The sequence below is a fragment of the Drosophila sechellia genome, chromosome 3L, assembly GCF_004382195.2.
Source record: "Drosophila sechellia strain sech25 chromosome 3L, ASM438219v1, whole genome shotgun sequence".
Classification (NCBI taxonomy): domain Eukaryota; kingdom Metazoa; phylum Arthropoda; class Insecta; order Diptera; family Drosophilidae; genus Drosophila; species Drosophila sechellia.
The window spans coordinates 2,514,816-2,542,528 of record NC_045951.1 but is presented as its reverse complement, the minus strand read 5'-3'; the positions used below and the strand labels follow the sequence as shown (position 1 = coordinate 2,542,528).

The 27,713-nt window shown below is 43.1% G+C and overlaps 2 protein-coding genes and 1 long non-coding RNA gene across 24 annotated transcripts in view; 2 read left to right on the top strand and 1 right to left on the bottom strand.

Annotated features, from left to right (window-relative positions):
• LOC6610492 overlaps positions 1-24,384 on the top strand; it is a 33,958-nt gene extending 9,574 nt beyond the window's left edge. For 2 of the 18 annotated variants that reach the window (XM_032719675.1, XM_032719676.1), the window contains exons 3-15: positions 5,994-7,113; positions 17,079-17,099; positions 17,203-17,698; positions 17,756-18,185; positions 18,249-18,601; positions 18,662-18,861; positions 18,912-19,098; positions 19,462-19,515; positions 19,627-20,227; positions 20,806-21,613; positions 21,890-22,026; positions 22,475-22,743; positions 22,809-24,384. In XM_032719675.1, coding sequence (XP_032575566.1) covers positions 5,994-7,113; positions 17,079-17,099; positions 17,203-17,698; positions 17,756-18,185; positions 18,249-18,601; positions 18,662-18,861; positions 18,912-19,098; positions 19,462-19,515; positions 19,627-20,227; positions 20,806-21,613; positions 21,890-22,026; positions 22,475-22,743; positions 22,809-23,075 — 4,943 coding nt within the window. In that variant the 3' untranslated portion in view covers positions 23,076-24,384. Of the gene's footprint in view, positions 1-4,067; positions 4,172-5,993; positions 7,114-17,078; positions 17,100-17,202; positions 17,699-17,755; positions 18,186-18,248; positions 18,602-18,661; positions 18,862-18,911; positions 19,099-19,234; positions 19,244-19,461; positions 19,516-19,626; positions 20,228-20,805; positions 21,614-21,889; positions 22,027-22,474; positions 22,744-22,808 lie in introns of those variants that run through there. The other 16 variants (XM_032719693.1, XM_032719682.1, XM_032719677.1 and 13 more) reach the window with 16 other exon arrangements.
• Positions 4,253-5,898, top strand: LOC116801269. Its single transcript, XM_032719694.1, has one exon. The coding sequence runs from the start codon at positions 4,773-4,775 to the stop codon at positions 5,847-5,849; it is 1,077 nt and encodes a 358-aa protein (XP_032575585.1). The 5' UTR covers positions 4,253-4,772; the 3' UTR covers positions 5,850-5,898.
• Positions 8,956-27,658, bottom strand: LOC116801271. Of its 5 annotated transcripts, none has more exons than XR_004361894.1 (4): positions 26,971-27,658; positions 13,413-14,290; positions 12,613-13,294; positions 8,956-10,592 (listed from the first exon to the last, which is right to left on the bottom strand). It is a non-coding gene; the product is annotated as an uncharacterized LOC116801271 (long non-coding RNA). The 5 variants fall into 5 exon arrangements; XR_004361895.1 differs by having other exon boundaries at positions 8,956-13,294; positions 13,413-13,616; positions 13,677-14,290; XR_004361896.1 differs by having other exon boundaries at positions 8,956-13,294; positions 13,413-13,616; positions 14,126-14,290.
• Between the last annotated feature and the right edge of the window lie 55 nt (positions 27,659-27,713).

Sequence of the window (27,713 nt, the reverse complement as noted above, 5' to 3'; positions counted from 1 at the left end):
AATAGACTGGTAGAAAAGAGGGGGCTCGGCTGCATTTGTGTTTGTGTGCCGCCAACGCAAACCAAACGAAAACAATGAAGACAGCGCACACAATTTCCAACAAACGATGTACGCTTTTATTCACAAAGAGCACTAATGCCGACAAATAAATGGTGTCTTTATCGCTCAAAAGTTCCTTCCATTGAAAGTTATCATATTATAATTCTTTTTCAAATGTTAATGCTTAAAGTCCCTTTAGAGTTAATTACTGTTTTTTGCTCGGTGTATTTTGCCAGAAGAGGGTTGCTGTCTTCGCTGAAGGCACTGCAGCCCTAGTATCGGTACTGGTGGTTCGAGTCTCGGCTACATTTGTGCTCTCTTAGTTTGCTTATACACCAAAGCTTAGTCTGCCGAACAACAGATGGCGCCAGTGGCAAAACTGCTTGCACTGCTTACGACAACGGTCCATAGTAGTCTGGTTTTATTTAAAAATATAAATAAAAAGCATGAACAATTGACTTAAAACTATTCAACTGACAATAGTAAAAATAGCTAGTTAGTTAAAAATATAGTTTTAATATAAATGTTGTGAATCTTATAGAGCAATTTACCGCAAGAGTTCAATGATCCGATGTCTTAATGGAAGGCGCGTGGGTTTTTCGACAGCCACTTGCAGACTTTTCCCCTCGCTTTTCCTGTTCTTTGTTTGCCTACTTTGACCACCCAGCATCTTCGCATTTTTCTCATTTATGTTGTAGTTTTTTTCACAGTTTTCCGTCACTTCTTTTCACGCCAAACTGATGACGTCCATTGCGAAAATGTGCTGAAATATGTTCACATCGAGAAAATCATCAACGCGACATTTCGCAAGAGAGAAAACTCTTTGGAAATCGCCACAAACGCAGTGCGATGTCCAAACTACACTGAAGGAAATTGTGTTAATTTTCCTGCAAATAATTAATTTGATTTGCAGCTCTTATTTGTTTGAACCATTAAGCTAGCTATAAAAGGATTATTTTGAATGGTTCCAAAAAGATATACAGCAAATTTCCTACTCTGTCGTTCTCAGCTATTTTCTTTCAATTTTATTATTAGATATCACTAGTCGAAAAATCTGTCTCGACACTTGACTGATTCTCTCGGATTTCTGGCCTTTCCCAACATTTCATTTTGGGGATTTTGCAATCTGGCAGCTTGACAAGCGGCGACCCTCAAAAAGAATGTGTTGAGAAAGCCACTCGGAATACCCTGTAACTTGACTGCCGCATGTCTGGCCCCAAAAAACGCACGGCGGAGAGAGAATGATGCGCCGATCGGTCGATCTCGGCTATATGCTCATTTTCCACGCTCTTTTCTTCGCGGCGATGCTGAAAAAGCGAAAATTTTCTGCGGTCGTTCTTCAGTTGATGTCGCGTTGATAAGCGGGCAAGAACTTTCGCAATAAAATCGAAAAAAGAATTCGAACGCGTAATCGAAAGAATTCCCAAAACAAAATAATTCAAAATAAAGTGAAGATAATCCGAAGCCGTGCAAATCAAAACAAATTATTTGCCGCACGTTGCCGCGAGGCAAATAGAAAATCGAAATATATAGTAACCATGAGCTAGGGGCGTGATTGTTGTGGGTTTGTTCGATTTTCGAGGGGCACGTGAGGTGTCAGATTCGGCTTTTTTGTCCCCCTGGCTGATAACAGATCCTCGCCTTCGGAGTCTGGAATTGTCTTGAATGGAGCGGAGAGCTCTGGCTTTTTCTTGTCACCGTCGTTTTGATCAGTTGACAATTTGAACTGCGCCGGGAAAGTGCTTTCATTGAATGGCGATCCTCTTTTTAAATCAGATCTAAGTGTGGAGGTATTCATTCACTTGCAACTTTACGCATTGCGTAATTGATTTGAACTGAAATTAAATTGCAAGCTGCCCGAGTGACCCTAATATATATTTAAAAAGAGTTAATTGATGGCGGGCGAAAAATACAGATGTAGAGAAAAATGTGCAAAAAGAACGCAAAAGATGCAAGCATCTGCCAGCTGTAAAGTATCTTCTGGATATCGAAAATTATGGAAGCCTTTCTTTGTTTCGCCGGAGGTTCAGCGAACTGCATTTTGTTGTGGCGACAAACAAAATATTCAAAAAATTCATTCACATTTGTGGGAAGTTTTTCTTGGCATGGCAACAGCCACCAGAGAACGTTTAAACTTTTCCTATACTTTTTTTTCACAATTTTCTCGCACTCTTCCGCTGCTTTTTCTCCTTTCGCCGAGTTTATTTTCAAATTTGAAATTGTATGCCACAACAAAAATGTTTGCGATTGTCATGTGTTTGCAGTTTTCGCCATTCAGAGGTTGTAAAATATTTCAGTGTTGCCTTTTGTTCCCTCAGTTTGCCTGTTGCTGCTGGACAGAAATAAGGAATGTGTCCAAAAGATATTCTCCGACTTGCATTGAGATATTTTCCTTGGGCTAAAAAGTATCCTCAAGTATTTAAAATCAATTTCGGTTTTAAATGCATTGAAATATTTTCTTCGTTTCCATTTGAATTTTGTTTTGTCGTAATTCAGTTTATTTAAGATATAGTCGTTATAGTCAGTGAATCGTGTTCACTTTGAAATATTTTTCTGTCAATAAAACTAAAATATAAATATAAATATATTTAAATATAAATCAAAATATATTATTAAGAGGCTGTGACTATTTAAGAATTTTTTATTTTTTCGAAACTTTTTCATCTGTCATAAGCGAAGCATTTAAATTTGCACGTAACAGAATTTTATCTTCTATGGAAATTTGAAATATGTGCGCATTTGTTCAGATTGCTGTTTATTTTTGCTTTAATGAATTCCCAGGAGTTTAGCCTGCTCAGCTATTTTGCAGGACATGCAGAAGATCTTTGTGCCCTCTTTTTAGCCACAGAGATTTAAGACTCGCCTTTGTTTTGGTCTCGTTTGTGTTTTCATTATGCATATCTGCATTGTCAGGACTTTTGCAAGTTGACCCAACAAGTACACAAGCGCCGACTTTCTATATCACCCAGCCAGCCTACACACTGCAGCTGCCTTTCTTTCCGGGGATTCCCCTTCTTATCTGTGGGTTTTTGGCACATTTTGACAGCAACTTCCGTTTTTTGTCTTGACATTTCTTCTGGCGTCTCTTGCAAAATCTTCCTTTTCCCTGTTTTTGGCTTCTCTAATTTGCCGTTGCTTTGTTGTGGTTCCTCAAACAATTATTTTTGCATTTTACTAGTCAAATTTTTTCATGGTTTTAGTGGTTGTTCCTCAAAGTGAAAAGCAAGTGCCAAAATTTTTTCATCCATTTTTTTTTAAGAAACTCAAATCGATTTTTTGCCTTTGATTCATTGAAAGCGTTCGTTGAATATGTATATATGTAGTTGCATTTTTTCTATGCATTCAGTTTCATTGCTTCAATTTCCCATTTCGTTTACCCCCCTTTTCTGATTGCCATTTGTTACTTCTCATTAATTGTCTTTTGTTTGCTTTTATTCTTTTTTTATTCTCGTGTCATTTTTTTTGCAAAGCATTTATTTTTGGCCCGGTTTTTCATTAATTTTCGCATCTCATTATACAACGCACACACAGAGCGAACAAAAGTGTGATTTTCCCCTTCGATTTTTCATCGATTTCAATTGCGTTTGTTTACGCCTCCCCCACTCCACGGCCGACCTTCGGAATTTGGCTTGAATTTTCATCAAGTTTATTTACTTGAACCGAAACAGAAATCACACATACGCCCTCACCAGCTGCTCTCGGTCGTCCCGCCCCCCAAACTGACCTCAGTTCCCCGTTTGCATTAAGTATTCATGCTGGTCTTAATTAAAAGCGCACGCATGTCTAATTGGCATTAAGCATACGCCAGGGTGCACTTGACCAGATTTAGCACGCTGGCCAACACCGGCCCCTGTGGTCGGTCAACTGGCAGCACCCGAAATCCTAGCTTTGCTATCATGTCTTCGACAGGCCCTCTTCGCTGGCAAATAATAGCAGGCTTACTGGGGCAAGGGACATATACATGGTTACTATATCAGAACCCGTGGCAACGTATTCGTTTTCAATCTTAGCTAATTTACCATATATTTATACTTAGTAATCCCAAGATGTGTGTCTCAGAACATTGAAAAGTGGTAGTGAATTGAATAAAAAATGTGTCTCAGTTTGCGAAAACTTTGTCAAGCCTGTCGAGGTGGGTACTGGTAAAAATAAAAACGTGTCTGCATAAAAACTATAGTTAAACACAAATATTTAAAATAACTTACAAAACTTCTAAGACATTCCACTGTCAATTGGAAAATGCCTACACGTTTTACCAAAAAAAAAAAAATTTATATGTATGTGTCGCATGTCTGCTCCATCTCCCCACTAAAGATCCCCAAAGGTCCAATTCAGAGATGTACATATACATACGTGTATTTGGAGGCGGCTATATTTATGCCTTCCGTTGACAGCTTTAGCATCAGCACCTACACACGAAAATAGTCTGCAAAGTCCCAAAATACAGAAATGTGTATATGAAAGTTGCGATTAGCTTTGATCCATTTAGGCATTCGTGTTCCCCGGCAAATTTGTGCATAGATAAATAAATTAGGAAAGCGGACGATTAATTAAACAATTCATTGAAAGTGTCACAATATTTAGCGGTGAATCAACTATCTATATTTTAAAGATCAGGAATGTGCAAACTATTTAAATATCGAAGGAACCTAGGAGAATTCTCTGCCCTTGACATTTTTGGATTGTTAGATCAAAACAAAATTAAATACACACCCGAATAACACAAATGAATTATGCCAGATTCGAAAGTAACGAGTAATAGAAGGAAGAGTAATAGCCATGCCAGCCTGCTCCTGACCACATCCTCCACTCATGTGCAGCACGCGGAAAGCCACGCCAGTGGCCATCGAGGTAGCGTCAGGACGCCGGATGAGAATGACCAAAATAGCTCGCTGCTCTCCAATGACTTTGTCCTGATGCTGGACTGCTCGCCAAGTCCACAGGATGTGTTCTGCGAAAATACGCCGGAGTTCAGGACTTCGTGGCTGTGGCTCAACAAACTGACCACCATGCATTGCCACACCCTCTACGAGCTGCGCATGCGCAACGCGTACATGAGTCACTTCAGTGTTTGCCTGAACCAAAGGCGACTGACTGGCGTTTTCGAGCAGCCTCCGCCGGCGGAGTTGGCTTGGGTCGACTTCTCGGAGAAGCCAGAGGCTCAGCAGTGCCCAAACCTGACTGAAATGCAGCGTTCCTGCGATCTGAATCAATCCTCTCTAGCCGCAGTGACCTCCTCCTCTTCGTCATGCCACTGCAGCGGTAAACGATCGACATCTGAGTACTGGGACACCTTCTCGAATTGTGGTCGTCCTTCCGGCGGGACTAGTGAATCCATTTTAAAACCACAACTGCAGACAAGGCGATGGCTCCTCCCTTCCGTTCCCACGACCAGTGATAACGATGTGCGTCAGCTTTACAAAAACCAAAAAGCGAATTTTCGTTCAAACCAATCTTCTACCTCTGCCACGCAATCGTACACCAGTCGATCTCAATCTTCGCCGTCTAAATTTTCACTCAGAAGTCACAAGCCAAACGCTTTTCAAAATTCCGATAGTCAGAAGTCACCCGAAGATGTTCGGAATCGTATGATCGATTTAATGGAACTTATTAGGATGGAACTGCGTGGTGAACCGATTCTGGATAAAAAAGACATTTTGGAGGAGGAGTTGAAAAGATATAGGAATTTCTTCGAGCTTCATTTGCAGGATGGTTTGAACTTTGACCCGCATTCCAACTCGGCTCGTGTTCATGTGCTTCTCAACATGCAAAAAGATCTGATAAGGATGCTCAAAGAGGATTTGGCATAATGACATATGTTTCAGAATTAGTTTCATAATAAAAGATCCCTTTTTGTAATTTTTTTAAAGTTTAATCTTTTGGGATGTATGAAGCCTTGGTAGTTTTCAAATATAATCTATGTATATATTAATGGTTAATTTTTGATCTTCCAGGTCGCAAATCTGTGGACGATTCTTCGCCATCGGCCAACAACTCCCAACAGCAGCAGCAACATTCCATTCCGGGCTCCGCCACCGGATCTCCACAGCGAGTGGCCAACAAGCGCAGCAGCATCACGGTGAACATGCCAGCCGCCGGTCTTGGCCAGCGTCCCCCGAGCATTATATCGACGACCAGCCAGGAGGAGGGTGGCTTCAATGAGTCCATGCCCGAGCTGAAGGCCAAGCTGCAGCCCGCCTACGACCAGACGGAGGAGCAGCCGCACAGCCTGAACTACGTGGACGTGGGCTATCGCCTGAATCCTGACGGAAGCGAAAGTCGCGAGGTTTACGGATCGGAGGCTGAACTATACGACACGGCCAAGGAGACCGATATGCAGCGCAAGTTCCACGGAGCCAATGGTTTCGGCCAGGAATCGAGCACGGTCTACGCCATTATCAAGACGGATGTGCAGGAGTCCCAGCCAGTGGCTCCCTCAAGAGGCGTTCTCATCCAGTCGCCCAATTCTTCCAGCGTGGAGGGATCTCCCCTGCATCGCGGGTCGTATAGTTCCCCACCCGTGGGAGTGGTTTCACCTATAAGGCGGCGCAACAGCAGCAATCAGGATCAGAGTATGGGTGGTGGAGGCAGTGCCAAGTCCACGCCCCAATGTTCTCCCGCCCGTTCGGCCTTGGTGAAGGGCATTGCCCCCATTGCTTCCATCGATGCGCACGAAGAGGAGGAACTAGATCTCGTAGAGGAGGACGAGCACCTCGCCGTTGAGTATGTGGAGGTGCTGGAACTCCAGCAGGACGAAGAGGAGGAAGAGGCTCCGGTCCTTCCCGAGCGACGAGCTCCGGCTCAAGGCTCCCTGGAGCTTCAAGACTTAGAGTATGCCGATACCAGCGCTGGCGAGGATGAGGAGGACATCATAAACCATCTAAAGGACGGCGATGTATTGGATGTGGAACTAATCGACGATGTCGTGGATGAAGTGATCAAGGTTCATGTGAATCACAGTGTGGCCACTGCTCCTCCGATTCAAGCTGCTACTCCAGCTGCGGCGATTCCACGGGAGGATAGCCTGCCGGATGACATGACCGCCGCCGAGGCCGAAAGATTGTTGAGCTCTAGGTAAGTCACCACAAAGGAAGTTTATTTAGTATTTATTTTATTGTCTGTAATTTAGACATGTGTCTTGTTTCTTTTATGTATTGTAATGTTTACTTTGTATGTACTTAAAGACTAGCATGTTACTCTTATAGTTTTATCATGTCAATTAATATAATTTACTCTTCAGTGTAATTTGATTATTCTCTTTATTTATTTCTACATAATGTGCATTTATGTATTACCTAGTTATTGTGTAGTTTATTGTAGTCGAAGAATTTTCTTAGATTTCTCACAATATCTGCCAATATTCATCATTGGAAGCTAAGCTATTCCTAGTTAATCACCATAAGTACCCAAATAAAATAGCAACATTTGGCTTTGCCCATTCTGTTGATGCTAGGTAACCATTTCATTAGCATTTTATGTATTACCTGTAGCCAATAATTAATCCAGAAATCCAGGTATTCCGTAGCAGGCGGTATGCAGTTTCCCTGCATTTGCTTGGCCCTGCTTGAACTTTATTCACTCGCTCACATATTGAGCAAATATTTACTTTGCACCACCACCCACATCTCCTCTCCTCTGCCAGGTTACTATTCATCATCTGCTTAGTCACCTTTCAGCGCCGGCTTTGTTGTAATTGTAAGCTAATCTGTCGCTTGTCAACTGCTGATGCACTCGCCATCCGGAGTCTGTTCCGCCCGGAAGTGTTGACTCCGGCGGAGTTAAAGTTGCAGTAGCAGTTGCAGTTGCAGTGTGAGTGCACGTGAATACTCGCTTTGGTGGAGCTGAGCTGAAGGCTTAAGCTGATGCCACTTTAAACTGCCAAACTCTTTTAACTATTACCAACTCTAATTCAGTCAACTGGTCCATATTCGATACTGGATTTCTGGAACTTGAAAGATTGAAATACATAGATGCTGTAGCTATTCATGCAGTATAATGTTTTAACCCTCAACCCTTTGAAAGAAAGCAGTCCAATACTGAGATCTTCGCATGTGAACCCAAAATGCTCGAGTTCAAACACGGCGGTTAAACGTTTAAGTTTATCTAGATTTTCGCAGTCATTTATTCTCGGCCTGGCTTTCTGCGATTCAAACGATTCGTGGCTGCTCCCAGAATTGACTTGCCATTGATTTATTGTCTACTGGCAGGGGAACCTGAGCTCCAACGAACCTCCAACCCGTCCAATCTCCACCCCCTGCAAGCTATTGCACATATTTAAATGCAATTTTCAAACGATTTCCCAGCAAGTTGTTCCCATTGCAATCGTTATAGTTTTTGCGCTTGCTATTTTGCGCTTATTTGCGTTCAAGTTTACGTTCGGTCTTCGACGCTTTTGTTTCGGGGCAATTTATTATGAGCCATTACCAGGAAGAGGAATTACGTATCCTTGGCTTGGCTTTTTCGCCACCTCGTCCTGGAATTTTCACGTTTCGCACGCAAATAAGCAATTTCGTTTTAGCCGCGGAAAAAATTACACTTAACCGTAGTTTCTTTGGCAATATGTGTGCTGCGCTGCATACGTCAATTAGTCGACCGTTTTTTGGCCCTTTATTTATGAACGCTTGCCGTGTGACGACGAGCTCAACTTGGAATGGAGTGGAAACCAACGAACGAACGACCGATGCCTTCCCGACGCTTTTCCACTCGTTTTTCTCTCGTTGTGCTCGTCGCCGCCGCTCGCCTGCACTTTCCACTCATTTTCCGCTCCTGCGTGTCCTGTGCAGTTTTGTCCTGCATTCGCGGAGCCACTCGAATCACATGCCCGCCGCTCGTTCATCCTGTCGCATGGCTGGAAAATCGTAACGCTGCCAAAATAAGAATAGGAAAACGCAGAACGGCAAACGGGAAATTCCGCGCGCGAAACGAAATCCGTTTTGGCTGGCAAAAATAAAGTGGCAAAGGCTGAAAAACGCACGAAATGTGAGGCAATCTCTCGCCGAACATCGTTTTAATTAACATTTTCGTGCTCGGGCGCAGGAAATAAGTTTTAATTAAACTTTAAGTCGTCCCGAGTTGCCAGTGGAACTGCAGCTGGAGGAGCAGGAGGAACTGCTGAAGTGTCAACACAGTGCGCCGCCGTTTGGTAGGTGAAAAATATTATTATCAATATTTAATGTTCGCCATCGCTGGCACTTTTCTGCCTGCTGATGACATTTTGCCGCCGTTCCGATTATGATGATGATGACGAACGGATCCCATTGCGAGGATATATCCGGTTATGACTGGCATTATCAGTGCCTTGTTATCTTTTAATTAGACGTCTGTCGTGTCGGAGAGTCGCAACACATGCGTCGTAAGTCTCGTTAGTGGCCAGTTTTCAATTTTCCGACTTCGGTGTGTCAATAGGCAGTCGTACTTACGGCTAACCAGAGCGATGTCTATGATGACCCCCTTCACCAATTGGTCCAATTGGCCAGTTTCCGTAGTTTTCCCATCGCATGCATTAATGGCAATTGGTCCTGGCCCTCTCCTGCCTATGATTTGTTTGCCAACAGGACGCTTTTGTGGTTTGACATACTCGTGTATTTCAAGGATATTCGGAATGGGGCTTTTACGGTTAATTTTATCACATTTAATTACGAACAAACAGTTCAATGATTGATACACAGTTTATTTACAAAGTTACTCTTTGTGATAATCTAAATAGTTACACAAGGCTTTCACATCGGTATAAAATTAATATTTGATTATATGGTATGGTATTTAATAAAATTGTCATGCGTTTGACTGCGTATTATGTTAATCAAAATTTTATTAGATTCATTTGCCAAATAGTCATTGCTACTTTAAATAAGTGTTACGGTAAATCAACAAAACCTTTGAAACATTGATCTTACTAAGAACAACTAATTTGAATAGACCACCATTTGACAACTTCACTTGCCACCCATTTTCCTGATTAAACATTTTAATGAGTTTTTTGCTGATTATGCAGCCCGTCTCCTTTGGCCGTGCATTTCATTTAGTTTATTCAAATGAAAATTGTGTTAAGTGTAATTCGAGCGCAATCACAAAAACCAACAAACGGGGAATCCCAGCGCTCTATCCCATCGCCTCCATCATCGTCACATCCTGGACGACATTGCCAAAGGCATCAACAGGGCGACAAGTGCTAATCGCTCATTTGGCATTCAATATGCTGGCTTTTCCCCGCCCGAATCTCTGGGTTTTCCCCCTTGGCTTTTTCGGTGACGGTGGAAAAATCTCGGGGTGGGGAAATGCATTTCAGTCAAGTTTGCCTTTGGTCTTCGCTGCGCTTTTAAGCTTATTTAAATTGAGGTGGCGACTTAAGCCACAGGGGGTGTGGGCGGGTGGTTTTTGGGATAGAGGATGGTGCTGCCTGAGTGGGTGGCTGGGAAATGAATGGTGGGCTATAAGTGCATTGTGCAAGTGGTTTCTGTGCTTAGTTAAATTGTACGAGTGTCTGCTTTTACGTTCAAGTGACAGCAGCAGGAAATGAGTTAATGTGGGATCGGATAAGTCAAGGATTTGTCCTGGAAATAAAAAGCAGTAAATGCCAGTAAATAGACTGAGATGACATGACATGACATTGTGGCATTGCTTCCACATACCGAAATAAAATGTAACCAATTGATTTAATCCCCCAAAGAGAAGTGGTGCAGTAAACTCAAAAGTTTTCCACCCAGTTGTTATGGCATACTTTTCTGCACAATTTCCCCCTTCAAAAGGAAAATGCGCCCCAACTATGGGACCCTCATGCTTTCGAGAGTCCTTTGTGTAAAGTACAATCTCCCCATGATTATCGCCTGTACAATTAACATAACTTCAGGGCTGGAAAAATGATTTTATCAGGCGCATGGAACTTTCGGATGAACTGAAATAAATTGCATAATTTCAGGCTGGAAAAAAGAAACAATTTGCCTGCGAGCGGCAAAAGTGCAAGTTGGTCAACTAATTGAAAAACTTCACGCCCCCTGGGAATGCTTTTCGAAATGCAAAATTGAAATTCATTTGCAGTTGGCAAGGGCAGCAGGAAGGCCTAGGGAAATCGCACATACGCAGCGTTGTCGCAAGTGGCAATTGCTTAACTCTCTGATCTCGCCTTTTTGGCATACAACTCTCTCTCTGGCACTGGCTCTTTCGACTAGCCCGCAATTTACATAAATTGCAGCAGCGACAGCAGTTACGGCCATGTGTTGATGATGTCCTTGTCGTCCTTGGCCAAAAGTCGTGGCCAGAGGAGCAGCAAGGACCGGGACCAGCTGCAAGTCCAACTCTCATTTATCTTTCGGCAAAATGTTTGGGGCTCAACAGGAGCAACTCTTTGTGCCTCCCTTTTCCTTCCTTTTTTTTTTTGGCAGCCTGCCCAGCTGAGCTCGCTGTCCCCAAAACGTTTGTCCTTGACACAAGGCCTGTTCTCCACCTCCTCCTGCTCCTCTTGAATCCTTTTTCTGGGAGGCAAGTGGGCTAAATTTTCGGGAAATTAGCTGGTCAATTGTGGGCCATTTTCGGCATTGGCCTGTGTAATTGCGGAGTACTTTCAACTGCACTCCGAACAATCATCCTATAGTTCAGCATAGTTTGAATAGTAGGAAACTCAAAACGATAGGAGTGCTTAAAACACTGAAAACTAAGAAATGCAAATGCTTTAATTTCCTTGCTGACTCTTAAAACCCTTAACTATTTTGTAAATGATTTAAATAAAGCTATGTGCTTTTTCTCGAAGTGTCATTGTTGCAGCGGCATGTAGAACTGAAACTGATTGCAGGATTAACTTTCTTAGCGGCGGCTACTTCTCTTGCCGCCGTTTTTGGATGACTCTAGCTGTTGGCCGTTTTCTAGTTAACTTGGCCCTTTGCTCTCAACACTTTTTCCGCTGCCCGTTCGCTAGCGACTTTCCTCTTTTCACGCTTTCTCAATAATTTTTTTGTGTTCGGCGGTTTTAACTTTGCCTTCTATTTTCATTTCGGTTAGTTTCTGCCTTTTTCTCCTGGTTAGCTTGAACTTTTGCTTTTGACTGCATTTAAAAAAAGTTTTTGGTTTCGCGTTTTTAGTGCTAGTATTTCTTTCGCTTTTATTATTGTTGCCCCCGCTTTGCACGGGCGTTGTAATCTTATTTGTGTGCTTGGCTTATCGCACGCCCCTGTCCTGCCCACTTTTGTTTTTTATATTTTTAGTGTTTTTATTTCCACCCCCTCAGCCACCCGCTCAAATGCAACCAAAATGGCAACAAAGTGGGTGGCGCTGGGCGGCGAGAGGAAGTGTGCTGCAAGTGCAACGCAAAAGTTTCGAACGCAACTTGGAAATGGAGCACGAATGACGCTTTGGCCCATTTGTTGGTATTTATTTCAATAGTTCTTGAGATACTCTACGCTTAGAAGGGAAGCCCAGGGAAGTGGTGACTATCTGAGGGGGTTTAAGTGATTACAATATTATTTTATACAAATCAGAATAATTACAAATGCGAGTTGAGATAAATTATAGTTGAAACTTATTCAATGAAAAGTAAATTCATGATTATAAAACTACTTAATGCGAAAATAACTCGTTTACCCTATTAACAAGAGAAATTTCTCTCAAAAGTCCGGCATTCAAAGGCTTGGAAATCATTGTGAAAGTCCCGAGGGGCTTTTCCCAGCGACTTGTGACTCTGCGATTGTTGCTGTACCTCCATTAGTCGCCTCCAGCGATTCCTTCAACGTCGGTCCACTAATGCTGCCCCCCATCCGATATGAAAGCAGCTCTTCAGAGGCGACTTTATGGGTGGTGGGACGCACCTTTAGCACTTTGTTTTTTCCTGCTGTCTTGCAGTCCTTGGATCCTGAGTTCCTCGAGTCCCGGAGTCCTGGTGACTGTTTACCCAGTTGTTCGCATAAGTTTCAGTTTGAGGCAAATACTGCAATTTATAGCCGTTGCGTGCGATGTGTGACGTTCCTGCTAATTCGGTGGGTAAAGCCGGGGTGATAAAGATAAATAGGTGAAGAGCCCGGGTGTTTTTATTTGCCACGTTGATTGCCTGCAAGTGGGAATGCATTCACTTTGCTCGGGCAAAGTTTCTGCAAAATTTGCATTTTAGTAGCAAGTTATGGAATTTTTATCCTCCAAACGGGAGTTTTTTTCCCTCCCATCATTGAGAGGGCGGGCGAGTTGTGCCCAAATTATATTTAAAACAGTTTTTATATTCATATTTGTGTATGCAGAGCACTTAAGTTGTTGGCATCTGGCACACCGCGCCCTGAAAAAAAGAAAGAAAAAATTGAGGCAAATAATGTAGGCAGGTAACTTTCGCTTCGAGCTGATTAAAGGAAGCAAAGTTTTTCATTTTGCCGTAGATTCATCGAGCGTTTAATTACCTCAATTTCCTGCACAATCTACCAATGAATGGGCAAATGCAAAACGTTGTTGCTGGATGCTGGAACAGTTTATCGCATTGTTGCCACTTGAATCGAATGGGTTTCCAATTGAACGTTGCTCATACGCCATGTTGATACTGTTGACATTGTTGTTTCCATTTTCTTGTTCATATGCGGGCCAACACACAGCCGCCCACACTCGTCCTGGAATATAATTGTTGCCAAGTTGTCATTTTCAACATTGTCATCGTGCTCGCTGCTCACTGCTCCAGCTCCTTCCACTCCACTCCACCCCCCTTGATGTCCTTTGTCATCCTGTTATCATCCTGCATTTGTGATTTTTCTTGCTGCATACTTTGGTGCGCACGCAGTAAATATTGTTCCCGCCTGATTGTTGTTTCTGCCGGAGTTCTGTAGCTGCTGTGGAATTTGTGCTCTTCCCGTACGTGTTCGCCATGATAAAATGGGGTTTTTCAATTTTCATAGTTGCCCTGGCGAATGCGATTCGCTTTGTCCCGCCCGCCTCTGTGCATTCAAATTGATATTGTGTATATGATTGAGAGCTAAACGGGTTAACCTCTGATGTGTTGGCCCAATTTATGCAGATAAATCCGAAACGATAATAGCACCAAACAATTGAAAAGTCAGCCGCAGAGGTTTTTCCATGCATATGCGCAAGAAATATAACCAGTCTCTTTAAAAGAATACCATACCTTGACTTGGTTTTGGCCGAGTGCGGGTTCAGCCAGGCCAACAACTTTCTCGGTGTTCTCCACTCCACTCCACTCCGCCAAAGACAAGTGACTTTGAAAAGTGCTGGTGAACTGGACTAATGCAGGATGGAGTCTAGTCCACTGGCTTCCAATTCGAGCCAACTGCTATTAATAAACGAAAATGCTCGTTGTAAAACTCACGAATGACTAAACATAAATTCTGTTAAATTTATCACAACAATGGAGGGCTAACCAAGTCAGACACATGACGTCATTGTGGGCCAGGGCCACAGCCAGGAGCAGCACATGGAAAACTCACTCGGAGAGCGATTCTCCACAGGGAAAACGAAAGAGGCGACGGCCCGCTCTTGAGTGAGTTTAATCCGCTCTCGGTTTGTGGGGCAAGGCTTTTGCATTGCGGTTTCCCGCTGGCCGTTGTTATTTAAATTAATTATAAATGTATGACGATACAATGAGCAGACTGACCTTGTTTGCGGCTCTCTGTGCAAACGCCTTTTAATGGCACTTGCCATATGTCTGTTGCTTTTTCCTAATCAACTTGTGCTCCAATAAATAGGAAAGGAAAAGTGTTGGAGCGCACACCCTCCCCTTTCTGCGTTTTCCGGCTTTTTCGCCTTTGTTTACTCGGCACAAACGGAGAATTCCAAGCGTCGCATAATTGCATTTGTCTTTTGCATTTTATTTTCGCCGCAAGTACAATGGGCAAAAGGAGTAGTTTCGTGGAGAGAGCTCTTTTGTTAAAGAAATTGAGAAGTAGTCTTTTAAAATGTAAACCAGAGTGATAGAAGACTATTTAAATTTTATTATTTAGCAGGCCACTGCATACACTATACATTTTTAAATGTCCTTAAAGTTTGATGCCCATTGCCAGACTTTTTTCCGCTCGTAATTATTTTCCCGCTGCCGTCGACGATGAAACTTTGTCATCGCTGTTTCGCGCGTCGCACGCGGCGTATGCGTAATATTTTGTTATGCATGCAACTGCGTTCGCTTTGGGCATCCTGCAGAGGTGTGGTTAAAAAAGGATTGGGGGTGTCCCACATTCCCCAGCAATTAAAAACGGTAGCGTGTTATTTTTATTTTAATTAAAAAGCCATAACTCTATGCTAATTCCTTTTCGTTTTTCCTGGCTGAGGGAATCATTTGGAAAGGGAGGAGTAAGCCCTCCTCGGACTAAATCCGTCCACCTCCACTGGCAAACCCCTCCCATAAGCCGCTTAGTTAGCCGCTGGAATAAGTTTGCAGTTTTTGTTTGGGCCATTTCAATTGTTTTTGTTGATTGTTGGTTTTGCCAAAGTGGTCACGAAATAGAGAGAAGTATAGAGATTTCGCTTGCAAATCGCTGGCAAATTGTTTTATAGCATTTTATTGGATTGCATTGGGGCTATCGAAACATCCGAATTGTTTTTCAATGGACCACCGTTTTCAATCGAAACCGCCGTCAACTGTTGGCAATATCGTTGAATTTTAGGCCATTTGCAATATGTTTTTGAAACCAAGCTAATTACACTTTGCTGCGCTGCGCGTGAAAATGCCAATTGCAATTGCAATTACATAAATGCACTGCAACTCCGCTGGAAAACTCATTTAAATGCATGGTGTATCTGTGTGTCAGCACCTGGGGGGGGAATGGAAAAGTGGAAAAGCGGGAAAGGGCCCACTTTGGGCCGTTGCTCCACTGTTTGTTGTTGCCTCACTGTCTGCCACTTGGCTCTCATTATCAACAACATAATCAACCACTTGCAACTACTAAGGCTCTCTGTGTTAGTTTCAATGATTAGCCGTGCTCTGAATGCACGGGAAAAAACTATTTGCAATTAAATTTGTCACTACTACTTAACATTTTAGAATAATATCTTATAGAAAGCGTTAATTATTCATATAAATGCCTAATAATATACCCACAGTTGACCTTACAATTCTTTTATTAAATGTACTTTTTTTTGGATAAACAAAGGAGATTGTTTTTCCAACTTTTATTTCTCCCTGTGTGTGGGCTCGTCCTCGTTGTCGTTGTCGCTGGCAATTGTTGGCAGTAATTAACAAACACCTCGATGGGTATCCACCTTACACGTGACGTCACGCACAAGTGAGAGTGACAAACACTTAAACGTTAAATGCACCCAGCTAACTGAACTGGGCTGAGCCGAGCTGACAACTGTCTGCCTGCGCTACCTGTTTTCCTCACTTCAGGTGCCATTGCGTGTGCAACACGGCGTATGCGACATAACTTTTCACCCGATTTTCCACCCAACTCGCTTGGGGCTACGTGCCCGTGTAAGCGTGCATGTTTAATTTGGCATTGCGTACTTTGCGGCGCTGGCTGCATTTTCCTTCAGTCCTCAGGTTTACTATGTTATTACGTGCAATTACAGGGCGTTATTGTTATTAATTTAAGGTGAAATTACGGAAAATTATCAGCTTAGAACTAACTTCTATTGGCCGCGCTCAAGAATTCTATTAAACACACACAATGCCATCGATTGTGTCCGAGAATTAGCTAGTTAAAGTATATAGTTTAAGGATAGCTGCGATTGAAACGAATTTGAGGTGACCAATTGGTAATTGGATGCGAAAAATGGAAGCGGTTGCCTGGGAACTGGGAACCCAACCGCTGGATGGTGTGAATTAAAAGTGCATTACATTTTAATTGCACGCACTTGTCGACCGTTGGGCTCTCCACTTAATTACTGTTATTATATGCACTTTAATTTTATTTACACGCTCGTTGCGTTCGCAACGTTTATAAATCTTTAAGCGCCACATAGTTATAGTATGCATTTATTTGTATTATTTAAAATGATTTGCATGTTTTCACTAATATTTCATAATTTCGCATTTCTCACTTTGTTTAATTTCATTTATTTATCGTAATTTGCCTGTTTCTGTTGTGCTTGTGTCCTGTCCTGCATCCTGTATCCTGTCTGCGTAGCATTTTGGAAAACAAAATCAGGTTGGTCCTGTCTTTTCTGTGAATTCGTCGCCTTAAATTCATCTTGATCCGCAGAGGAACTTTGCTAAAACTATGTTTTTGTTCTTGTTCTGATCCGCAACAGACAACAGTCGCTGCTGTCGGACGAACAGGCCAAGGAAGTCGAGCAAATACTCAACGCCGCCCCCAGCGTGGGCGTGGCAGTTGCTACCGTTGTTGCCACAGCAACATCGCCGACCAGCATCAAGAATCTCATTGAGGATTTGCCCGGGCAATCGGCAGGCGCCACCAGCTCTGCCATCGGGGAGCAGGACATTCAAATCGCAGCTGTCCCAGCGATTGTCGAGGAGGACGAGGACGAAGAGGAGGAGTTCCCGGAGAACGACGAGGAGGACCACGCCAGGGCCGATTTTGATGCTAACTGCGGTGACTCTGACGGCGATTCCGATGACGTTGAAGCCGTGGACATTGTGGGCTATGGCCATGCATCCACAGCTCTGAATGCCACCTTCGTCAAGGCCGACAGCACAGAGACAGAGACCACCACTCCTTCGACGGCCACCACAGCCACCACTCGCCACGACGACGACGAGCCCGAGTGGCTAAGGGATGTCCTAGAGGTAGCTCATATCAGGCATGCTCTAGAAACTAATAATAACACAGTTGTCTCCCTTTAGGCACCCAAGCGCAGCCTAGAGAACTTGCTAATCACCTCCGCCACTTCGTCCAGAGGACCTGGTCAGCGTGAAGAGCTTGAAAACGGCTACGATCTAAAAGAGAAACATTCCGATCTCAATCAAACTTATGTGACTGGTGGGGAATCATTGCACGAGTCGATAGTTTCCGTGGAGTCCACGCAATCGGATGCCACACTCAATCAGACTACGACCATCGACGACAGTATCATCTCCAGCAAGCACAATTCCACCTACTCCCTGGCAGATGCCGAACAGGCCACCAGCTCTACGGTTTTGAGCACTGGGGTTACCGAACTCGACGACAGTCAGTACTACATCCCAGAATATCCGCCAGTGAGGAGCAAGGAGGTTCTTGTAGAGGCCGGAGTCCACTACTTCGAAGATGGCAACTTCTGGATGGAAGTGCCTGGTGAGTTGGTCATTCTTTTCTTTGATGCCTTCAGCGAATTATTTCTTTTCTAATATTGTACAGGTCTCTTAGACTTTGACGACGACGACTGTTCTTATCCGCCCATCACTGTACGCAAGAATCCCAAGGTTCGCTTTAGTTCCGGACCCATCCACGTGTACTCGACTTTCTCCGTAAACGACTACGATCGCCGGAATGAAGATGTTGATCCGGTGGCCGCTTCGGCGGAATACGAGCTCGAAAAGCGTGTGGAGAAGATGCACGTCTTCCCCGTGGAATTGATGAAGGGTCCTGAGGGTCTGGGTCTCAGTATAATTGGCATGGGCGTTGGCGCCGATGCAGGCTTAGAGAAACTAGGAATCTTTGTGAAAACCATTACCGATAACGGTGCAGCAGCCAGAGACGGTCGCATTCAGGTGGGTGTTGGTCTAACCATTAAGTCAGTAAGGAAGTAACCATTTTTCTCTGATCTCCAGGTCAACGATCAGATAATTGAGGTGGACGGCAAGAGTCTCGTGGGCGTTACACAGGCATATGCAGCATCAGTTCTGCGTAATACTTCCGGTCTAGTCAAATTCCAAATCGGACGCGAGCGCGATCCTGAAAACTCTGAGGTAGCCCAGCTCATACGACTGAGTTTGCAGGCTGATCGCGAAAAAGAGGAGCGCTTGAAGCGGTTAGTCAGTTAGGGATACGGCTAGTCAACAAATATTAATTGAATTAAAGTTATTTCAGTCAACAAGAGGAGTACCTGCGCCGCACTCTCGACTATTCCGAGGACTCCACTCAGCCGGTTTCGGCCAACTCGAGTGTCTGCGAGGGACCCTCGAGTCCCGTCCAAGTGGAACATCCGATGGAGGTGGAGGCTACCCACTCGCAGGAGGTAGAGTCGCTCAAGCGGCTTCTACAGGAGGTAAGGATTCTAGGGCGTCCTAAGACCGCCAATCCCGACGAGATCTCTCTTACAGCCGTGCTTAACTTGTGTGTTTGTGTGTTCTCTTCTCTCTCCTTTTGCTGAATTTCAAAATTGTGTGGATATTGAAATGCAGCACAAAGCGGTAATTGGATTTGAAAATATCATTGAAAACAAAATTTTAGATACTCAAAAAATTTTAGAGCACATTCTTAAAACACTTTGATACATATTTAGTTTTTTTTACATTAACTAACTCGTTGATATGTTTGTTTTAGGTTTGAAGAATGCGTTAAATAATCAATTGTATTTAGTTGTTGCTAGTTTTTAGTATTTTCCCATTATTTGTTTTTATTTTCGCAGAGCGAAATGGGTTGCCTTGTTAAAGAGGAGATTATTCAAAATCTTAAACGAAAGGTTTGTTTTCAGTTATTTTATTTATTATCCTAACATCATCTCATCCATCAATTGCACAACCTTTTTTAAGAGTAAAGTACGGCATACTAATATTTTTTTACAAATTCCCAGCTGGTCAAGCTCGAGACGACGGGAAATGAGAACGAACTGCTGAGCGAGCGACTGCGGCAAAGCGAGCGGGAGCTGGGCAACATCCGGAAGGAGGCGGCCAATCTGCAGAACATGCTCCAGCAGTCGCAGGGTCAGTACATGGCGCTGGACAAGAAGTACAATAAGGCCAAGCGGCTGGTCAGGGAGTACCAGCAGCGGGAGCTGGACATGTGCCATCGCGAGGAGTTCTACCAGCAGCTGCTCCAGGAGAAGGACACCGAGTACAATGCGCTGGTGAAGAAGCTGAAGGATCGTGTGATTAATCTGGAGCACGAGCTGCAGGAGACGCAGCGCAAGGCCGGTTTCCCAGTGGGCCTGCCCTACGATAGTGCCACTCTGAAGCTGACGCCCCAGATGATGCGTAAGACTCCGCCAAAGCCCCTCTTCCACAAGCTCGAGACGGAGCTGTCGGATACGGAAATATCCGATCTCTCACCCGACGGCGATGGCGTTAAGACAGCCACTGTGGAGCGCAAGGTTCCGGTCAAGGACGAACTGGATGCGGCAGTGCCGCAGCACGAGCTGCTGGATAACTCGGTTAACAAGACCAAAATCGATCTGGGTGAGTCACCACCATTAGATATTTTCTTATCCAAAAGCACCTTTTACTCATTAACTACAAGAATGTCATGGTTTTTAAAGAAAGTATGCTTTGAATATCACAAATGCACTGTCGTTAAGGATATGCTTTTTTACCTTTAATCCAAATGATTACTTATTCAATGCTCAAGTTTAGAACCATGATAATCCTGTTTTAAGTGAGCGTTCCGTTCTTTGTGCTTTGAGCTTTGAACTGCACCTGAGCTAAAGATTCGACCACTGCTCCTCCTCTTCATTTCCCTTTGCTACTTTCTTCTTTTGTGCTCCGTCATTGTCATTCTGTGCTAATTGTTATTCTCTTTCTTTCCATTTCTCTCGATTTTATTTGATCTCTGTGTGCCGTCTGTTCACGTTCGTTATATCGTTGTTCATGTTTGTATTACGTTCTTTGCTCGTTGTGTTCTTGTGACTGCCACGCCTACACGCTGCGCCCTCATTTTGCCCAACTTCAACAAATCGAAAAAACCAAAATCAATTCGAACAACACCAAATCAAACCAAATTCGCACCCTGCCAATTGAAATCGGTTTTAAAACAAAAGCCTCCCGTGGTGGTTTAGCCAACCGCCAGTTGCCCTCAGCAAATGGAAACAGTAGCACATCGAATGGAGCCGCTGTCGATCTTGGCCAGCTTTCGAATGGGAATCTGCTCAAGCGCAGCCGGAGCAACAGTCGCAGCTCGGACTGCACGCTGGATGACACGGATGAGGAGGAGGAGCGAGAGGGATCGGCATTGAACCTGGCAGGGGCTCCTGTCGCCCATGAAACCATCAGCCTCTCCAATGGCAACTCGCACCTGCTGGCCAACGTGAATAATCTGCTGCAGCACCATCCGCCAGCAATGGCCACTGTGGTCGCCACTCCCTCGAATGGCCACCTGGGCACCACCACGCCCATTCTGTTGAACTCCACCTCCTCCGCCTCGTCTAGTTCGTCCAACCAGTCGACGGCACGTGAGGCACAGATCAACCAGCTGTATGCCCAGGTGCACAAGGATCCCAGCAAGCAGCAACATCAGCAGCAACAACAGCAGCAGGCTCAGGCCGTGACCACCAGTATTCCAAGCATTTTCAAGAACGCTTTGGGTTCTCCGGCGGACAACGGGCTCAACGACTTTCATCGCGGCAGCATGACCACCTTTGGAACGGGTCCAGCCACCAGCAGCAATCGTGATCTCAACAGCTCGTACGACTCCATCCTGGGCTCCAACGATAAGCTAGCGGATAACGATCCTGCAGAGAGTTGGATGTATCCCAGCAGGAGACGAGTGGCACCAAATGGCAGCAAAGTCCCACTACCAGGATCCAGTTTTACTGATCAACTCAACCAGGCGCTGTCCGATCGAGAGAGGTGGGTTATGACTCCATAAAGAGTGGGTGGGACAAAGAGTATTATGTTCTCGAATGAGGTTTCCTTAGAACCGGAGCCTATTAGTTATTTTAATGATCTACCTAGTTACTGATTGTGTTCTCAGCCGGGATACAAAACAATTTATTTGTCTCCGATTTTTCCAAAATTTTTTTTACAATTATTATGAAGAGCTTAAAATCTGTTAGAGGGGAAAACTAGCAAATGGAATTAATAATAAATTATGAACTCTGTTATACGGTTGCTCGTGCTTTGCAGGCGACTCGGCGATGGATCCTCGCGACATTCCAGCGACGATTACACGGAGATTAACAAGAGCCAGAGCGCCGCGGCCATCAACTGCAAGACGCTGATCAACGAGATCCGCCAGGCGGTGAACGAAGCACAGCCCAAAGGTGAACTATGACCATCTAACCAACCAACTAGACCAGCACAATCCTCCGATTCTCTCTAGCAAGACCGTAGACTAACCCGTAGATCGATCCCAATCCCCAAGAGAGCAAAATACGTATCATGATCATCATCTCATTTCATACAGATCTGTACATATGTTTACTGTTCAACAGACTTAACTAATCCAACACCGTTGTTTCGTTATAACCATTTTTAATATGCGAAGGTTTTGAGAGTTCATTGCAGCTGTTACCCGTTTACATTACTCGCATTTCCCCATATGTATATCTCTATAAATATCTATGAATGTCTAAGCTAACCCGTTCAACCGATACCATGTGCTCTGCGTCGCAATGCCACTGGATCCAATGCGATCTTACTAACTCTGACTTTTCTATCTCTCCGCTTCTTTCTCTCTCGACTAACCCATAACCCGCAATCGTTCCTAAGTTAAACAAGTCGTTCCACAATCACTCTCCCCGCCCGGCACAGTGCCCTGGCAGCAGCAGCACCACCAGCAAATCCAGCAGCAGCCGTCCGCCCACACCACCGGTCCTCCGTCGCCCACCAGCATGTCCTCGGGCTGCTCCTCGCCCGGATACTCCCCCAGCCGGACCCTGGACCTGTCCGGTTCCAGCTCTAGTTTCTCCGATCGCAAGGCGATGGCAGCTGGGTACACCTACAAGGGTGGCCCCGTTCACGAATGGACCAAGGATCAGGTACGTCCAAGGATACTACATTACATTGCCATATCCTCTTTAATGACTCCTTAACGGCACACCAGGTGGGACACTGGCTGATGGGCATCGAGCTGGAGCGTTACATCCCCGTCTTCAAGGAGAACAACGTGGAGGGCGGAGCTCTTCTTACCCTAGACTCAAAGGACTTCAAAACCTTGGGTGTCTGTGGCGACGACAAGCATCGGCTGAAGAAGCGTCTTAAGGACCTGAAGGCCAACATCGAGAAGGAGCGCAAGGACATGGAGAGGGAGCGAAGGGAGCGCGAGAAGGCCATACGCAAGGCCGAGAAGAAGGCGGCCAAAAAGAAGTAGTTGAATTCTAGTTGATAAGCATCAAAGTAGCCAAAAACCAAAAGCATACGCAGTATATATTGTAGTCTATATACATACATGCATACACAACACACACAAGGAAAACAAGCGCGTATATATAAACATATATCTATTCGGTTATATATTTATATGCATGTAATGATAATATAATTTATTTGTACAACATAAATCTATTATACATACGTACTACATTTTAACCTATCGAACCTAATGGCAACTAGACGTAATTATTCTAAAGGAAAGAAAAGCAAGAAAAGCAGCAAGTAGCAGATCAGGGTCAGGAGTGGTAGTGTAGCAGTAGATCTCGGTTAGAAATGACCCCGAATCCCACACTCAAACCGGGCCCAACATCCAACCGATGGCACTCAGACTTCCCCGACTAAAAATCGAACTCACAACCAAAAGAAGAAGCTAAGTAACTAACGAGAAGGCGTTGGACTGACTGATTTTATGATTAATTTAAAAAGAAAAACAAACAAAAGGAATTCTTTTTTAAAGCCAACCAAAACCAAAATGAACCATTTGAATTGAAGTTGCAAACAAAAGCATAGAACACTTAAGGAATTCGCTGAACAGACTTGAACGGTGTAAGAGCTGCTTCAAATAAAATACGGAATATAAGGTTAATATTGTAATAACGTTTAAGTTAATGCAAGGCAGCACCCACGGGAGTGTCTCGTTTTTCTAATTATTAATCTGTGTAATTTAATGACTAGCGCATATTCAATAATATTCAATTCTAGATATACATATACATATGTGTGTGTGCAACAGTTAGTTGTCAAGACATTTACGAAACGTACTGTACTATCCCCTAAAAATTAATGCTAAAGTATTGTACTGTATGCTATGCCTGAAAGTCATTTAAGTACTTAAGTAGAGAAGCTAGTGGAAGTGTGTGTTTTCTGTTACCAATCGGCTGCCAGAAAACTAACTAACTAACTGAGATGCAGTCGGTTACTTTTTCGAGCAGCTTCAGCAGCCAAATCAATGCAAAATGTCCACCCAAATTTGTTAAGCAGCCAAAAAGAAAAAGGAAGCAAGTTTCAAGAGCGATTTCTATTCGTTAGCAAGTATGTCTGTGTGAATGGGCGTGATTGTAGCTTTAATTTCAATTTACTTTTTGTATAAATATTTATGAAACCTTTAGTATTCGTATTTCATATTCTTAATTGTTTGTATTTACTTCGTGTACTTGTGTTGTGTACGTAGTTTTATTTACCTTATAATTTCGAAATGTTGCAATAAAACCGCATACATATGCCGCGGTGTATGTATAACAAATCAAGACTCCTTCTACTTATCAGATAGCATCTGGTTAAACAATTCCACTCCCTGTGAATGCAACACCCCCTAATCGAGGGCCACTACAATCCAACCGACTTTGATTTATCGAGGAAAAACCAAATTTAGCAACTAGTCCTTGGTTGATTACCAATTAGCATATAATACTTATCAACATACGTATATACGAATACTCTCTTCTCTCTATCACTCTGTCTCTATTTGACTTTAAGACCCCGGCCGCGGCCAGGAGGAGACTCCATCCCACCGGAATGGAGGATCCTGTGGACCTGACGGCCGGCAGCGCATAATCACCGCATGTGTCTCACTCGTCTCGTTGCAAGTCCTTAATATAGCTTTTGAAAAGCTCGCCTCTAAACAGTGCCACCAACGAAAACAAAAGAAAATCAACCGTTATTACTTACGAAAAAACGATAAAAACACCTTTAAAAACGAATAACTAAATCAGTAAATTCAGAGGCGGCTCGCCTGCGATTTTGAACGCAAACTTCCGGTTTTTTTTGAGCATCCGGCCTTTCGAAAAACCGGTTTCAGGATCGCAAGCGTGCCGTATTCCAAAATAATTGTTATTTTTTTGAATATGTACCTCGGTTAAAGTTTATTTTTGGGTAATTGTTTGTAAGCGTTTTTTACACCATCAAAAAAGAAAAGAAAAATGCAAAAAAAAAAAACTAACAATCAAAAACCAGTTTAAAATTCGTAAAATTAATGATACAAGTAATTTAGCTGTTGCCCCGAAATTCTCAAAGAGTAGGGGCCAGTCGCATAACATAAAAAACGAAATGTTTGAGCCTACGAAACACATTCGTGCCTTTTTCATTGCGAAAAACCGTCCCAGAACCAGAATAACCGATCGGAGGAATCGAATACCATCTTTTCGGGTGTCTAGTGGATACTCTGTCACGAATACGTTGAAACATTTAAATCCCGCAAATGCCTTAAATCAAGAAAATTATATTACCCATTAGATATCCAACATTACTCAGTTCGCTTGTAGGTTTTGAAGCATTTTCGAATAAATTATTTAGTTCTCCGTTTGCAAACAAAGTTGGCTGGATTTTGTGGCCCCGACACGTAGAGGTGTGAATTTATCTGGAGTTTCCACAAACTATTTCTCTCTTTTGAAATGTTCCGAAAACGCTGTTCATTTCATTATGTTTTCCCAACCAAATGTACTTCGTATTTGATTTGGTACATTTTTTGTTTCGTCCTATCAGTTCGGTTTTTATATTGGTTTGTTCAAATCTAGTTTGTGTCTACTTTGTGTGTTTCTTGAGTGTACTGTTTATATTTGCAATAAAGTTAAGGCGGTCCCAGCAGATAATTAAATCTTGGGCCAATCCCCAATGAGGTGGAATTAAAAAGATGTTTATACAACTATACAAAATAATCAATTCGTCTATTGGTCAGCTTGCTTCAATCTCTGTTGCCATTTTATTGATACTTTCACGCATATAAATTGGAAATTAGATTACCCTTCCCTCAAATTATAAAAACAGAATTGGTTAGCGCAAAAAGTATTGTGAGGGTTTATAGAAGAAACACTACACTTAGCAATTAATGCGACTAGCCAATTATTATTGATGACAGCACTGCAATTAGCTAAACAACTAAATTGAAAAGTAAAAATCGCAACCAAATCTCTCAAATCATGGAAAATAATAAATCTCAAAATCAGTGCTAATAAATATACTCTGAAATAAACCTAAATATGAAATGAATTTCTTGTTTACTCGCCTGACAATCTCTTATCTGTAATCCTGTTCAAAAACAACATCGTAATGGGTTTGTTGTACTGCACAAGCCGGGAAAATGGGAAAGTCAGTCGGAAATGGAACATAGGAAGATACATACATGCCATGAAGAGGCCACCAACAGATACAAAATTCGGAGCCTGAGTGTCGAATCTTCCACGGAAACATGAATGGAACATTTTTAAGCATTCGTGGGGTTTTTCTTATTATCTGGGAATTTTCCACTCACTTGGGTTGCCTGCATCTTGCGCAGAGGTCAGTTTTTATGGTCTCTAACTAATGTTTCGATTTTGGTTGTATTAAATATGATTATAAAGAGTATTCAAACCTCGTCTTCCTTTCCATTGAAATATTCTCACGGAATCTTGTTTTGATTTAATTTCTGCCTACGGTTGATAAGTGAAATTGAAAAATACTTTCACGAAACAGAGAACTTAGCAACATATATTTGTACTATTTTCCCGATTCCGAAATTGATTATTAGCTGAAAACAGCAAGTGTCTAGTAAGAGTAATGGCATTTTCCTTGATCAACTTAGCTGTAATTTTTTAACTGCCTGGGTATTTAAATAATATTGTGCATCTGACGCTGATTGCACTTTTGCGTAATGCTATCAAAGTTGTGTCCCGGAATAATACTATGCTATTGCCATCAACGTCACTGCGACTAAGCGCACAAGAGAAATTTGCGACCCCCATGAATTGATGAGCTCTTTCATGTTGCATCCTTATCAGTGTTTATATTATTTTCCCACTTTTTTCACTTCGTAGGCCTATTGTTTTGCTAAAGAGCTCATTATTAGGTTAAGTACTTACGGGTGCGACTGGGATCTGCTTGGCAAATCTCTTATCGCGGTGCTGAATGGGTTGCTGGGTGATTCAAAAGCCATTCCATATTACAACAGACCAAATCGTGTTGATCCCAAGGTGTCTGATGACCTGGTAAAACTTTCCGACTAGCCGACTGATAAGCCAAGTCAGAGGTTAGTGTACGAATTATAGAAAATTCTCGGCAAGTGGCATGTTTTTCAAAATGATTTAAAAATAGAATCACTGATTATATTGTTTGGCGAATACTTTGTCTCTTAAAACAATCGACAAGTGACAATATTTCTCTATAAAGTTGACTTAATTCACTTGTGCTTTCCAGGTGTTTCTCTAAGAACTACGCCATATCATATCAGAAGTCCATAAAAACCTTATCGTGAACACTTTTGCGAAATCATTTATGGTCCTCGGTTACGTTTCTTATCGAATGTGTAACTAAAAGAGTTGTTTTCCTTCTGCGCCACACACTTTCTTTCAAATATTTAAATTCGCTCAATTCAATTAGTTAGGAGCAACGATTCCGGCAGTATACGCGCTAAACGATTTTAAATTGAATGCTGAACAACCAGCGCCGGCAGAGGCTCGGCAGAGCGTCGCTCTGCATCCCCAGAGATTCCGATTTCGATTCCGAACCCAAATCCGAAGCCGAATCAGAGCCAGAAACAGAATCTTTTCCTGAAGCCGTGCGACGTCGACTGCGTCGGAGCTCCAGTTTATAAACCCTCGTGCAC

Bases quoted from the DNA above. Each gene is read 5' to 3' on its own strand.
- LOC116801269 (XM_032719694.1), top strand. From the start codon at position 4,773: ATGCCAGATTCGAAAGTAACGAGTAATAGAAGGAAGAGTAATAGCCAT.